This window comes from Oncorhynchus kisutch, linkage group LG7 (assembly GCF_002021735.2).
Source record: "Oncorhynchus kisutch isolate 150728-3 linkage group LG7, Okis_V2, whole genome shotgun sequence".
NCBI classification, from domain to species: Eukaryota; Metazoa; Chordata; class Actinopteri; order Salmoniformes; family Salmonidae; genus Oncorhynchus; species Oncorhynchus kisutch.
Window position 1 is genome coordinate 48,749,103 of NC_034180.2, and position 16,436 is coordinate 48,765,538.

The following is a 16,436-nucleotide window of genomic DNA, read 5'->3' on the forward strand; positions in this document are numbered from 1 at the left end:
GCCCCAGAAGGATTTACATCTCACTTTAAAAGCCTACCCCAGTGAAACTATTGATGTACAATACTGTGCAGCTCTGATTTGGAGACTTCAATTTAGTTCAATGGCACTGTACAATGTCCATCTGAAATATTTCAGGCTTTAGTTCACCAGAAATATCGGAACGGTATCTAATGATAATAGCCGCAAGACTGATTTCTATGACTTCACACTGCATCTATGCCACCATAAAGATAACCATTGGTCAGTTTCTATGGAAGACCAGGTGTATTAGGAATCATTCACTGATATGTACCTGACGAAAACGGGGACCGGCAAACAATGTAGAGACCACAGCCCCGTCACCCAGGTAATTGAAAGCTCTCAGGTAATGTACTTGAACCCGGTTAACTCCCGTCTCACCATAACATTATGGGTGCTGCAACAGCAGCCAGTCTGTCTCCAGACATTTTCCCTCCAAGGGTTAATCGACTTCATTGGCCAGGGATGTTTCAGCAAAGTGCTGGATCAACAGCCGGTCTCCCGAGCCGTTGAGTCGGATCACAGAGGGCCTGGTTGGCTTTGGTTGGAGGATCTCAACTTAAATCAGACGGTGCGCTGGCCAAAGGGGGTTACACTCCGCTGAAAGATCAATGCCCATACTTGTCACCTTTTCAATCCACTTTGAGTTTTTCTCGGACAGGAACAGTAACAGGGAAAGGGAGATGACGTCATTTGCTCTGGAGCACTGTTCTTAGGAACAGCACAGTCATTCAGTGTCTGGTTCTTAAATCACAGACGTGCCACAGACTGGACAGAAACAGGCTGTTAGCACTGTGATTGTGCTTTGCAGACCCGGGTTTCCAGCGCACAATGACTGTTAGCCAAAGACCAGTCATTGCAAAGAAATGTCTTACAATTGTACAGTTGTAAGACATTTCTGTTGCAACCTTGGACAACATTTGCTCGGGGAGCCCAATTCCCCCATTCAACCACTGGCGAAATCCCCTCACAATGATCTCAAACTGTGTTCCTAATACACAATGAAATTGAACACAGACTAACCCTTGCTAATCAGGAAACATTTGGGTATGTTGTGGTGGACTGTCATTACAATTTCTTCACTGGAACCTGGTAAAATGATGTTTGTAGTGTAGCTAGTCCCCGAATGGCTCTGAATTCACTGTCAGCATGCAGTCAAGTGCTCTCAAATCAAATCCAGATGTCGACAGTAGATGGGGGTTGTATTCATAACATTCCTAAGTTAGCTAGCTAACATACATTTTGAGAAAACAAGTTATATTAAGTGGCTAGCTAGCGTTAGCAACGTTTGGTGGTCAATGAGACCGAGAGCTATCTAACCAGCTGAGCTAGCAAACAATGTAAGAAAGGTATCATTTCAGATTCGAAAAATGCTTAATCAACATATTTCTGAAATCATAGTAGCTAGTACTCCTGGTGCACTGTTAAATTGAGCTATTTAACCATATATATTTTTAAGAAAATGCTGTTTTTGCCATAGCCCTCACTGGCTTTCATGCGATTTAAACGTGAGCTTGTCCGAGGGGTTGCTCAACGAAAGTTGTTATCCATTGGGGCCGGGTTTAGTGAAGGGTCATTTGAAAGGGAACAGTTTTGAGATTATGGGGAAATTATTAGACCAAAGGTGACGACAACAGTTCATCTGACACAAGACTGAACCATACCCTGTCTATTGTCAACATGACTAGCTAAGTTATAAAATACGATATTACAGTGTTAGGCTTTTACAATGCAATTCATGGAAACAGATCATTTTGTTGCACATAGAAATGAGTCATGAGTGCATTAAGGTGTGTTTCTTTACAATAGACAAACAGGCTCAATCTGTTCAGAACAACCCAGGGTATCTGTTACGTTGGTATAAAGGGATCAGGAGATAGGTGCAGGAATGCGTAATAGTTTTTTTTTATTGACCCAAATTACAGCGTGCCATGTAAAGGCACGGGGATGAAGACCAAACAAACACGTATACAAAACACAGGGTTGAAACCCAAACAAAAGAGCGACGAGTACCTCGAATAAACACACCGGGACGAAACCCGAAATCATCTGCACCCTACAAGTGGCACGAAAGCCAAATCACAGCACAGGTACTCACACGACCAACGGACATTGGAACAATAATCGACAGAGCAATGGAAACCAAAGGGCACATTTATACAATTACAATTAGCCGGAATGGGGACCAGGTGTTCCGTAATGAAACATGTCGTCCCCCCAGCGGGGGGACACCAGCCCCTGAGGACGATCACAAGAACACAGTGCGGGTCGATCAGGACCTGATGCAGCTGCCGAAGTTGCATCATCGTCGGACCGACCAGTTGCAGCGGCGTCGGACGGACCGGTTGTGGCGGTATCGGACGGGCCAGTTGTGGCGGCATCGGACGGGCCAGTTGTGGCGGCATCGGACAGGCCAGTTGTGGCGGCATCGGACGGGCCAGTTGTGGCGGCATCGAACGGGCCAGTTGTGGCGGCATCGAACGGGCCAGTTGTGGCGGCATCGGACGGGCCAGTTGTGGCGGCATCGAATGGGCCAGTTGCTGAAGTTGCGGCAGTGCCGGACGGAACAGTCACAGAGTCGTTAGACGGCCATTCCCGCTGTCTCCCTTAATGGTTAATTATTCTGTCACGTTGGTATAAAGGGATCAGGAGACAGGCACAGGGATGCGTAATAGGGTTTGTTATTTTCTCAAATTACAGCGTGCCATGTAAAGGCACGGGGACGAAGACCAAACAAGTATAAAAAAAAACACAGGGTTGAAACACAAACAAAAGAGCGAGGAGTACCTCGAATAAACACACCTAATGAGACCCGTAACAGACACGTACACAATGATACCACACCTAATGAGACCCGTAACAGACACGCACACAATGATACCACACCTAATGAGACCCGTAACAGACACGCACACAATGATACCACACCTAATGAGACCCGTAACAGACACGTACACAATGATACCACACCTAATGAGACCCGTAACAGACACGCACACAATGATACCACACCGGATGAGACCCATAACAGACACGCACACAATGATACCACACCTAATGAGATCCGTAACAGACACGCACACAATGATACCACACTGGATGAGACCCGTAACAGACACGCACACAATGATACCACACCGGATGAGACCCGTAACAGACACGCACACAATGATACCACACCGGATGAGACCCGTAACAAACACGCACACAATGATACCACACCTAATGAGACCCGTAACAGACACGCACACAATGATACCACACCTAATGAGACCCGTAACAGACACGCACACAATGATACCACACCTAATGAGACCCGTAACAGACACGCACACAATGATACCACACCGGATGAGACCCGTAACAGACACGCACACAATGATACCACACCGGATGAGACCCGTAACAGACACGCACACAATGATACCACACCTAATGAGACCCGTAACAGACACGCACACAATGATACCACACCTAATGAGACCCGTAACAGACACGCACACAATGATACCACACCGGATGAGACCCGTAACAGACACGCACACAATGATACCACACCGGATGAGACCCGTAACAGACACGCACACAATGATACCACACCGGATGAGACCCTTAACAGACACGCACACAATGATACCACAATGGATGAGAATGGTAACAGACACGCACACAATGATACCACACTGGATGAGACCCGTAACAGACACGCACACAATGATACCACACCTAATGAGACCTGTAACAGACACGCACACAATGATACCACACTGGATGAGACCCGTAACAGACACGCACACAATGATACCACACTGGATGAAACCCGTAACAGACACGCACACAATGATACCACACTGGATGAGACCCGTAACAGACACGCACACAATGATACCACACTGGATGAAACCCGTAACAGACACGCACACAATGATACCACACTGGATGAAACCCGTAACAGACACACACAATAATACCACACTGGATGAGACCCGTAACAGACACGCACACAATGATACCACACTGGATGAGACCCGTAACAGACACGCACACAATGATACCACACTGGATGAGACCCGTAACAGACACGCACACAATGATACCACACTGGATGAAACCCGTAACAGACACGCACACAATGATACCACACTGGATGAGACCCGTAACAGACACGCACACAATGATACCACACTGGATGAAACCCGTAACAGACACGCACACAATGATACCACACTGGATGAAACCCGTAACAGACACACACAATAATACCACACCTAATGAGACCCGTAACAGACACGCACACAATGATACCACACTGGATGAGACCCGTAACAGACACGCACACAATGATACCACACTGGATGAGACCCGTAACAGACACGCACACAATGATACCACACTGGATGAGACCCGTAATAGACACGCACACAATGATACCACACTGGATGAGACCCGTAATCATCTGTGCGCGATACAAGCAGTACGAAAGCCAAAGCAACAAAGCATAGGTACTCACACGACTAACGGACATTGGAACAGTAATCGACCGACGAAATGGAGAACAGAGGGCACATTTATACGATACACAATCAGTGGGAATGGGGACCAGGTGTGCGTAATGACATAACTCCCGGAAGGATCCGTGACAGTAGGACACTATGTAATCTTGTAACTGTATATTAAACATAGTGATTGTAAAAGCTGACACATAAATATGAGTTTTATGATATGGAAATGTGAAGTGCAAATTTGGACGGGTGTTTGGTTGCTTGTATGACATCAAAGTGGTATTTATTATAATCCTTAATGTCTCATCTTTCAAAATACATAGTCCTCTTAATGTACAACATTTGAAAAGTTACCCAATTAGCATAAATTGTATGGGGGCGAGGTTCTCAAATTCAGGTTAAAAAGTTGGTTTGGAGTGTAAGTTAAGATAAAGTTGTCAGCCATATTGTGAGAATTATATAATGATGGGCCTATCCTTAATAAAAGCACTGGCTGTATAGAGGCACAGAGTTCTACAGTAATTTCCCCCAAAATTCATAATGAAATGTCTCGAAATTCTGATGCCACTGATGATTATTAATGGCGCTATTTAAAACGTAATAAAGAGATAATTGCAGTGGTACTTTGACATTTCACAACCCTCTCTGCATATTCCTCCCCTTCACACGATTAAATGTACAAAAAAGAAAAACCCTCAAACAGCGAAGATCCATCTGCCTCTGAAAAGCCCCAATTATTGTTAGTTTAGGCATTTCATCTACAGCCCGCTATTTATTTATTTCCCCTGGTTATAATATATTTAATGGAAGCATATTGATGTAAGCTGCTCTGCCATTACATCATAGTCTCTTAAAAAATGAGGGCTTGAAATGGCCACCAGTTGGGAGGCAAGAGGAGGAGGAGAGAAAACAGCATGTAAAGAATGAGTTCTATAAGATTAACGACACGTTTCTAGTCAAGCCCCCTGACTATGAGGGGATAAATCCTAGTCAAGCCCCCTGACTATGAGGTGATAAATCCTAGTCAAGCCCCCTGACTATGAGGTCATAAATCCTAGTCAAGCCCCCTGACTATGAGGGGATAAATCCTAGTCAAGCCCCCTGACTATGAGGCTATAAATCCTAGTCAAGCCCCCTGACTATGAGGGGATAAATCCTAGTCAAGCCCCCTGACTATGAGGTGATAAATCCTAGTCAAGCCCCCTGACTATGAGGGGATAAATCCTAGTCAAGCCCCCTGACTATGAGGGGATAAATCCTAATCAAGCCCCCTGACTATGAGGTGATAAATCTAGTCAAGCCCCCTGACTATGATGTGATGAATCCTAGTCAAGCCCCCTGACTATGAGGTGATAAATCGTAGTCAAACCCCCTGACTATGAGGGGATAAATCCTAGTCACGCCCCCTGACTGTGAGGGGATAAATCCTAGTCAAGGCCCCTGACTATGGGGTGATAAATCCTAGTCAAGCACCCTGTCTATGGGGTGATAAATCCTAGTCAAGCCCCCTGACTATGAGGGGATGAATCCTAGTCAAGCCCCTTGTCTATGAGGTGATGAATCCTAGTCAAGCCCCTTGACTATGAGGGGATGAATCCTAGTCAATCCCCCTGACTGTGAGGGGATGAATCCTAGTCAAGCCCCCTTATTATGAGGGGATAAATCCTAGGCAAGCCTCCTGACTATAAGGTGTTGAATCCTAGTCAAGCCCCCTGACTATGAGGTTATAAATCATAGTCAAGCCCCCTGTCTATGAGGTGATGAATCCTAGTCAAGCACCCTGATTATGAAGGGATAAATCCTAGTCAAGCCCCCTGACTATGAGGGGATGAATCCTAGTCAATCCCCCTGACTATGAGGCTATAAATCCTAGTCAAGCCCCCTGACTATGAGGGGATAAATCCTAGTCAAGGCCCCTGACTATGGGGTGATAAATCCTAGTCAAGCCCCCTGTCTATGGGGTGATAAATCCTAGTCAAGCCCCCTGACTATGAGGGGATGAATCCTAGTCAAGCCCCTTGTCTATGAGGTGATGAATCCTAGTCAAGCCCCTTGACTATGAGGGGATGAATCCTAGTCAATCCCCCTGACTGTGAGGGGATGAATCCTAGAGTCAAGCCTCCTGACTATAAGGTGTTGAATCCTAGTCAAACCCCCTGTCTATGAGGTGATGAATCCTAGTCAAGCACCCTGATTATGAAGGGATAAATCCTAGTCAAGCCCCCTGGCTATGAGGGGATGAATCCTAGTCAATCCCCCTGACTATGAGGCTATAAATCCTAGTCAAGCCCCCTGACTATGAGGGGATGAATCCTAGTCAATCCCCCTGACTATGAGGCTATAAATCCTAGTCAAGCCCCCTGTCTGTAGCTAGGTTTCCAAGAAAAAAACATTAAATTATGTATATTTAGTCTCTCTGTGTGTCAAAATGTTCCTTCAGTTTACAAGAGGCTGAATGTATCTCACCGGAGAAAGCATCCGGGCAAACGAAACAGTGCCCCTCTGTCTCTGTATGTGTAGGTCATTTTTAAATGCCGTCTGGTCAAAAATCGTATGACATTATTGCCGCCTGTAGCATTGAATGTTAGTGAGCATTTGTCTTCTCTTGATGAAAAAAAGTATAAAATAATAGCCAATCAGCGTTGAGCTAAACTGAGTGAGCTCAACTGTGAATGGTCCTGGCGCACCAAAGAAAAGTGTCAAGGGAAGCTGTGTTTGGATTTGGCATCATTCCTATCAAATCGCATCAGAGCATACGTCATTGACAGAAACAACTTGAATTGTTGCATCTCATTGTGTTGTTGTTATCCGGTGGCTGGCTAGCTAGTTAAAATTGTCCCTTTCATAAAAGAGCCACAGATGGAGATAGGGATTTGGACTTGTGATTTTACTTAATTGTCCGTACTAGCCGATTCACCCATTAATTCATACATTGTGCCCCTGGCCTGAGAGGATGGAAGTTCAACATGTAGCTAGATGTAGTAGGCTAATGTAGTTAACTAGCTGGCTCATTTTTTATTTATTTATATTTAACCTTTATTTTACTAGGCAAGTCAGTTAACAACAAATTCTTATTTGGCCTAGGAACAGTGGGTTAACTGCCTGTTCAGGGGCAGAACGACAGATGTTGTACCTTGTCAGCTCGAGGGTTTGAACTTGCAACCGGTTACTAGTCCAACGCTCTAACCACTAGGCTACCCTGCCGCCCCATTGTTGAAAATTAAAGGCTAGGAGCAAGCATAAAAGCGTGTACGTACTGTATGACAGAGTTATAGATCGTTTCATCAATATGAAAGAGGAGGATGGCATTGGCGTTCCTCTACAAGTAGGGCGAGTCAACATTTTAAGTTTCTACTTAAAATGGGCGCGCACACCCACACATAAATAAGAACCATGGACAGCCACATCGTATTTAGCTTACATTGAGTGGACTAAATCATTTTTGGTATCTTTTAGTTGTCACTGTATTAGACTAAGCATAGGTGATTTGATGTGGTCCGAAAATGTCGGAAACATTAACTTACTTGACTGTGCTGTAGGTCATGTAACTATTTGTTAAATGCAATATGCTTTGGGATGAAACAGCGGTGTGGTTGAATTTATTCTGCCAGTGTCTTCTTATTGTCTCGGCCTTTAGGCCTATATATCACGGTGGCAAGGCATATGAACTAACAGTTTATAGAGCAAAACAACGCAATTATCACAACACATAGGTTGTAATATGGCTTATTTTTCCTGGCTTCCCCTTTGATTTGACCCACGCACAGCTACTGCGCTACGGATAGTTTTGTCACAGAATAGCAAATGTGCCTACTCTGGTATTGGCACGTGCTCGCTAGCCAACAACCCATAAAGTGTGGGTAGGCTAGTCAACATGACGAATAGGAGCGACAACATTTGTATTTGTCAGCAGTCATGTATCAATCATCATGTCAACAGAATAATAATACCCTCAATATTTATTGGAAAGGAACATCAAGCTCATCAACGTTCATCATCATTTTTTTCCATTTGTAGCCTAATAAACTGCATGGTTTCCCGAGTTGTTGTGGGAGGACTACACGCCGTATCATCGAATGACTCCAAGTTGACATCGGTATGATGGTTATTATATCAATATTTGTACATAAAAGGTGTTTCCACCGCCATTTCTCGTATAATTAATTTTACCGACACAAAAAGATCCCACAGTGTTGAACAAACAAATGATCTATCGGCATTTATCAACTTGTACCCCGAAACGTCGCGATAATTATTTTATACCATATGACTGTGAATGGAAACACGGTTTATAAAGTGATATAAATGTGGTCCCTGTGATCAGCGCTAGGGAACTGGACGGTAATCTACCGAGGATGGCTATTCCTTCTATGACCAAGGCTATGTCTGTGTGTTTAATCCTGGGCCGTTCGTTAAATATGGCATTAAAGCAGGCTTCCAGCCTAATTAGCGAAGCGTTAATATCCCCTCCAGTTTTCATTTATATATATTTTTTTAAAGAGAGAATACATTTTGGAGCTACAAAAAAAACCTACGACACTTGAAATTGTGAAAGTTAGTATATTGTGAACGTTAGTATACGGGGAAATCCCCAGTTGGAACGAGCATGAAATGGAGCCATTCACACTGCAGCTTTGCTGCCATTTTCCACGTTAAAAGAGATTTTCATCATTAATATTTATTTTGGGGAGAGAAAAAAAAAACAGTCACAAGTAACATTGCATAGAAATAGAGATAAAGACAGTCCCATTATAATGTCAACAGTGTTTTTTGGGTTCGCAGAAGGGTTTTGTAGTGTCTTCCAGAAACATCCCAGGAACATTTTAAGCACTTGCATAACACTTTACAGGAATTTGCTCTTTTAGGCCTACGTGTGTAGTTAAAAGGAGACTACCCTGGTAACAACATTGTTTTAGCATAATAATGTTCAGTGGAACAATGGAACATGGTCTGTGAGTTTTAACGATACAATGTACTTTATTGTCCATTTACATGGAAATTCATTTCGTGACATCAGCATACAAATAGACAAACACAACACAGTATATCACATGCAGTACAGAAAAATGGAAAGAACACAAGTCACACATTTACATTTTCACATATTCAAATTCTCTGCTGTCTACTGTCCGACAGTGTATTGAGCCCGCGTCTGTCCTGTGGCCCACTGTTCAGCATCCTATATCTGTCCTATGGCCCACTGTTCAGCGTCCTACATCTGTCCTATGGCCCACTGTTCAGCATCCTATATCTGTCCTATGGCCCACTGTTCAGCATCCTACATCTGTCCTATGGCCCATTGTTCAGCATCCTGTATCTGTCCCATGGCCCACTGTTCAGCATCCTACATATGTCCCATGGCCCACTGTTCAGCATCCTACATCTGTCCCATGGCCCACTGTTCAGCATCCTACATCTGTCCCATGGCCCACTGTTTAGCATCCTATATCTGTCCCATGGCCCACTGTTCAGCATCCTATATCTGTCCTATGGCCCACTGTTCAACATCCTATATCTGTCCCATGGCCCACTGTTCAGCATCCTATATCTGTCCCATGGCCCACTGTTCAGCATCCTATATCTGTGTCCATGGCCCACTGTTCAGCATCCTATATCTGTCCCATGGCCTACTGTTCAGCATCCTACATCTGTCCCATGGCCCACTGTTCAGCATCCTATATCTGTCCTATGGCCCACTGTTCAACATCCTATATCTGTCCTATGGCCCACTGTTCAGCATCCTATATCTGTCCTATGGCCCACTGTTCAGCATCCTATATCTGTCCCATGGCCCACTGTTCAGCATCCAATATCTGTCCTATGGCCCACTGTTCATCATCATATATCTGTCCCATGGCCCACTGTTCAGCATTCCCTATCTGTCCCATGGCCCACTGTTCAGCATCCTACATCTTTACCATGGCCCACTGTTCAGCATCCTATATCTGTCCCTTGGCCCACTGTTCAGCATCCTACGTCTGTCCCATGGCCCACTGTTCAGCATCCTATATCTGTCCTATGGCCCACTGTTCAGCATCCTACATCTGTCCCATGGCCCGCTGTCCTATGGCCCACTGTTCAGCATCCTACATCTGTTCTATGGCCCACTGTTCAGCATCCTATATCTGTCCTATGGCCCACTGTTCAACATCCTATATCTGTCCCATGGCCCACTGTTCAGCATCCTATATCTGTCCCATGGCCCACTGTTCAGCATCCTATATCTGTGTCCATGGCCCACTGTTCAGCATCCTATATCTGTCCTATGGCCCACTGTTCAGCATCCTACATCTGTCCCATGGCCCGCTGTCCTATGGCCCACTGTTCAGCATCCTACATCTGTTCTATGGCCCACTGTTCAGCATCCTACAGCTGTCCTATGGCCCGCTGTCCTATGGCCCACTGTTCAGCATCCTATATCTGTCCTATGGCCCACTGTTCAGCATCCTACATCTGTCCCATGGCCCGCTGTCCTATGGCCCACTGTTCAGCATCCTATATCTGTCCTATGGCCCACTGTTCAGCATCCTACATCTGTCCCATGGCCCGCTGTCCTATGGCCCACTGTTCAGCATCCTACATCTGTTCTATGGCCCACTGTTCAGCATCCTACAGCTGTCCTATGGCCCGCTGTCCTATGGCCCACTGTTCAGCATCCTACATCTGTCCCATGGCCCACTGTTCAGCATCCTACATCTGTCCCATGGCCCGCTGTCCTATGGCCCACTGTTCAGCATCCTACAGCTGTCCTATGGCCCACTGTTCAGCATCCTACATCTGTTCTATGGCCCACTGTTCAGCATCCTACAGCTGTCCCATGGCCCACTGTTCAGCATCCTACAGCTGTACCACGGTTCAGCAGCCTGATGGCCATCGGGATGGAACTTGCCCTGCTCCTATTCTTGCTGAACAGTAGGACCTTGTATCTCTTTCCAGAGCGCAGCAGATCAAAACATTGGTTAAGATTGTGTGTGGGATCCTCTATTGATTCTCTTGGCCTTGTCCCTTTGCCCGTTTATGGACTGTCAGTCCTTGCATCCGTAGCTAAGCCCCGTTCCTCAGCTTACCAAAACAGGGTCATGATCAGACTGTTGAAATAACAGATTATGCCTTTAAGGTTTTCTTTTTCCTTTTTATTTTTTTAGCTTTTGTTTTGGCCTTTTTGTTCTACTTCGTATGTTTTAATCCCTGCAGTAAATAATAACAAGTACTAACCTCACACCAATAATGAATAAACTCTTCGGTTGTCCTCATAGGATAAATCTTTTTGGTTCCAGGTAGAAACCTTTTGGGTTTCATGTAGAACCCTCTGTGGAAACGCTTCTACATGGAACCCAAAGGGTTCTACTTAGTACCAAAAAGGATTCTACAAAGGGTTCTCCTGTGAGGACAGTCTTTTTTAGGTTACACTTTTAGGTTCTAGATAGTACCATTTCATTCTAAAAGTGTAATGTGGGTGACTTTCAGGAGGAAAACACTAAGCTTTGTTTTTCTAAAGTTCACTTCCTTGTATGGATTTAAATGTCATGTTATGTTATTCTCTGGAGCCAGTTGCATTTTGCATTGTTGAGGATGTTTGAATTGTATAGGCTTGTCAGAGGACAGTATTTAGCTACTTTAAAAATCAAAAAGGGATTGCTGCTCCAAAATTGCACGCGTATTGTATGTGACTAGAACATTTCGAAGTTTGTTCATTTAGGTGTAGTAATATTAACTTTCAGACCGTGGCCTAAGGGAGGCTTGCCTGAAGCCTCGTTGTGGATAGTGGTGGTTAGGTGGGCTGTAAGCATGCTAACAGGGATCCTACCACTTCCACGTCTTTGCACTCTAATATGCTGTTGCTAAGCTGGAAACAAACGTCTTGGGTCACTGACCTTCAGGCTCTACAGACTACTTTCTAGGTATCCATAAGATTAAGTATATTTGCAATTCCGGAGAAATGTTTCTTTTAAGTGTTTCTGGAGCATTATCTCGTATGGTGCCACTCAGAAATTCTGTGAATCAAGCTCGTTTTTCTCAGAGCGGAAGACGGTCCCTATGGATTCACCCAGCCATTCTGTGTATTCAAGCAGGAAGCTCAGTCGAGTTAATAGAGGACAGTTCCTCTGAGAGTTCTCAAAATTAGACATGAAACAGGAAAAATATCTCAGAGGCCCTCAAAATATCTCCCGCTAAAGAGCCTTGCGTAAAACAACAATACAACAACTAATTCAAAGTAGTTGAATGCCAGTCAGTCAAAGGTTGTTAAGCTGCAGACAAGAAGCTCTGGTACCCTAGACTTGTGACTTCTGAGTTCCCATGTTAGCCTTCTCATGTTAGCCTTCTCATGTTAGCCTTCTCATGTTAGCCTTTTCATGTTAGCCTTCTCATGTTAGCCTTCTCATTTTAGCCTTCTCATGTTAGCCTTTTCATGTTAGCCTTCTCATGTTAGCCTTTTCATGTTAGCCTTCTCATGTTAGCCTTCTCATGTTAGCCTTTTCATGTTAGCCTTCTCATGTTAGCCTTTTCATGTTAGCCTTCTCATGTTAGCCTTCTCATGTTAGCCTTACTGGTACATTAGGCTGGAAGCCTGCTTTAATGCCATTAGGAATAATTACTGCAGTAGATAATGTAAAGGCTGGATAAATAAGGGAACTTTAAAGTCCCGTGAGTGGGGAACTTCTGGATGCAGAGGAATGGATTTTGTTTGGGTTGACGTACGGAGCAAGGCTTGGGATGCTGCCTGTGTGTGGACGACAGTTTTGCTGAATTCCAAATCGCCTGCTAGTCCTCTATACACCCCTACTCCCGAGGCACTCCTGTAGATCTGAGAGGAGTTGATAGGTGTAAACAATATGGGGAAGCAATTACCATATTGCTTGCACCTACCAAAATCAGATATCCATAGGGGCTAGGTGTTATTTTAGGACAGGTCCATTGCTACTCTGTGCCTGACTGATATAGTACAAGGGATAGTGATTGATTTGGGATCCAGCCTTTGTCTCCCTCCCTGCCTGTCTGACTATGGCCTTCTGTCTTCCTCTCCATAGATCCGCCGGCGGTGGAGCCACTGTTCACAGAGATCCGCCAGGGTTTGGGTCGCGCCTTCACCCTCAACTGCCGCATGCTGCGGGCCCACCCTTCCAAGGTGCTCAAGTACGAGTGGAAGCTGGGCACCCGGCTGCTGACCATGGGCCAGTTGGATCAACGCGACGAGACTGACTACCACGTCAGAGCCCTCAACAGGGAGGGCTACGGGGAGTATACCTGTGAAGTGACCAATGAGGCCGGGGCGGGTGCCTGCAGGTTCTTAGTCACAGGTATGTATGACAGACGTCGTTGGCCATTCCAGTTTCTATATTTGCTTTGCGCTGAGTAGATTGTTTGATACTAAGTGGTCTGCTAGTGTTGATATTGAGACCAATACTGATCCATTTCTAATCATATTCTCCTCTATTGTCTCCATACATGTCCAATGTCTTACCTCGAAAGAGAATCAGACGTTAGTACACTCTACTGTAATGTGTGTAATTCACTGCTTTAGGTTGCGGTGTATTCGGAAAGTATTCAGGACCCTTGACTTTTTCCACATTTTGTTACATTACTGCCTTATTCTAAAAAAAGCTACCACAATACCTCAGAATGACAAAGCAAAACTGTAATAATACATTTACATAAGTATTCAGACCCTTCACTGAAGCATCTTTGGCAGCGATTACAGCCTTGAGTCTTCTTGGGTATGACGCTACAAGCTTGGCACTCTCAAGCTCTGTCAGGTTGAATGAGGAGCGTCGCTGCAAAGCTATTTTCAGATCTCTCCAGTGATGTTCGATCGGGTTCAAGTCCGGGCTCTGGCTGGGCCACTCAAGGACATTCTGAGACTTGTCCTGAAGCCATTCCTACGTTGTCTTCGCTATGTGCTTAGAGTCATTGTCCTGTTGGAAGGTGAACCTTCGCCCCAGTCTGAGGTCTTGAACGCTCTGGAGCAGGTTTTCATCAAGGATCTCTCTGTAATTTGCGCCATTTATCTTTTCCTTGATCCTGACTAGTCTCCCAGTCCCTGCCCCTGAAAAACATCCCCACCACCATGCTTCACCGTAGGGATGGTACCAGAAAATCTTGTTTCTCATTGTCCGAGAGTCCTTTAGGTGCCTTTTGGCAAATTCCTAGTTATGTGCCTTTTACTGAGGAATGGCTTCTGTCTGGCTATTCTATGATAAAGGCCTGATTGGTGGAGTGCTACAGAGATGGTTGTCCTTCTGGACTGTTCTCCCATCTCCACAGAGGCACTCAGGAGCTCTCTCTCAGAGTGACCATCGAGTTCTTGGTCACCTCCCTGACCAAGGCTATTCTCCCCCGATTGCTCAGTTAAGCCGAGCAGAAATTTGTTGGTACACTTTCCGAGATCTGTGCCTTGACACAATCCTGTCTCTGAGCTCTATGGACAATTCCTTCAACCTTATGGCTTGGTTTTTGCTCTGACACGCAGTGCCAACTGTGGGACCTTATATAGACAGGTGTGTGCCTTTCCAAATCATGTCCAATCAATTTAATTTACCACAGGTGGACTCCCATCAAGTTGTTGAAACATCTCAAGGATGATCAATGGGAACAGGATGCACCTGAGCTCAATTTCGAGTCTCATGGCAAAGGGTCTGAATACTTATGTCAATAAGGTATTTCTGTTTTAAAATTAACATTTAAAAAAAAAAAAATTTGGTTTGTCATTATGGGGTATTGTGTATAGATTGATGAGGAAACATTTATTTAATCCATTTTAGAATAAGGCTGTAATTTAGCAAAATGTGGAAAATGTCAAGGGGTCTAAATACTTTCCAAATGCCCTGTATGTAGCAGTCAGACCTGTAAATAGTAACAAGCAGTGGCTAACCGAGAATTGTGCATCAATGGAGAGCTGCCCCTTCACTTTCCTCACTACTCCTGGACACAACGGCTTAATCCCAAAAGGCACCCTACTCTCTACTTAATGCACTACTTTTGACCAGGGCCCATAGGGAATAGGGTGCCATTTGGGATGCACACAGCTTATTGATTCGATTCACGTTCACTTTCTGTGATTGCTGTTGGTTGCAGCGATACTCTCATTGTCAATACCCCATTGTCAATACCCGGAGACAAGTAGAATCCACTCTCTGTCTATTCTAATCAAATGTATCCCATGGAGATGGCCTTGTTAGCCCTTATAAAAAACATTTATAAAAACCTAATAAGCTGCTTATCTGCGACACGACAAACAGTTGCTTGTTTTCACTGCTAGCAGCAGACATAAGCAAGGAAGTTTGCACCGAATTTCAATGGTTTATTGAATAGATGACAGGTTGATGATGCATTCATAATAATTAATATATGTTTGAACATGCAAGATGTCATTGTAATGATTAACACCTCTGGAAATAAAAATGGGGTGCATTAGGGTTTTGGTATTAGTGTTCTTAGTTCTAAGTGTTTTCGTATTAGTGTTCGTAGTTCTCAGTGTTTTGGTATTAGTGTTCTTAGTTCTCAGTGTTTTGGTATTAGTGTTCTTAGTTCTAAGTGTTTTTGTATTAGTGTTCTCAGTTCTCAGTGTTTTGCTATTAGTGTTCTTAGTTCTCAGTGTTTTGGTATTAGTGTCCTTATCTCTCAGTGTTTTGGTATTAGAGTTCTCAGTGTTTTGGTATTAGTATTCTTAGTTCTAAGTGTTTTGGTATTAGTGTTCTTATCTCTCAGTGTTTTGGTATTAGTGTTCTTATCTCTCAGTGTTTTGGTATTAGTGTTCTTAGCTCTCAGTGTTTTGGTATTAGTGTTCTTAGTTCTAAGTGTTTTGGTATTATTGTTCTTATCTCTCAGTGTTATGGTATTAGTGTTCTTATCTCTCAGTGTTTTGGTATTAGTGTTCTCAGTGCTCAGTGTTTTGGTATTAGTGTTCTTAGTTCTAAG

General features: G+C 44.3%; 1 protein-coding gene across 1 annotated transcript in view; it reads left to right on the forward strand.

The window, feature by feature from the left end:
• Nucleotides 1-16,436, forward strand: part of LOC109894701 (MAM domain-containing glycosylphosphatidylinositol anchor protein 2) — a 209,488-nt gene that overhangs the window by 132,544 nt on the left and 60,508 nt on the right. Inside the window, exon 9 of the mRNA XM_020488377.2 lies at nucleotides 13,550-13,819. Within this exon, the coding sequence (XP_020343966.1) occupies nucleotides 13,550-13,819 (270 nt within the window). The remainder of the gene's footprint in view (nucleotides 1-13,549; nucleotides 13,820-16,436) is intronic.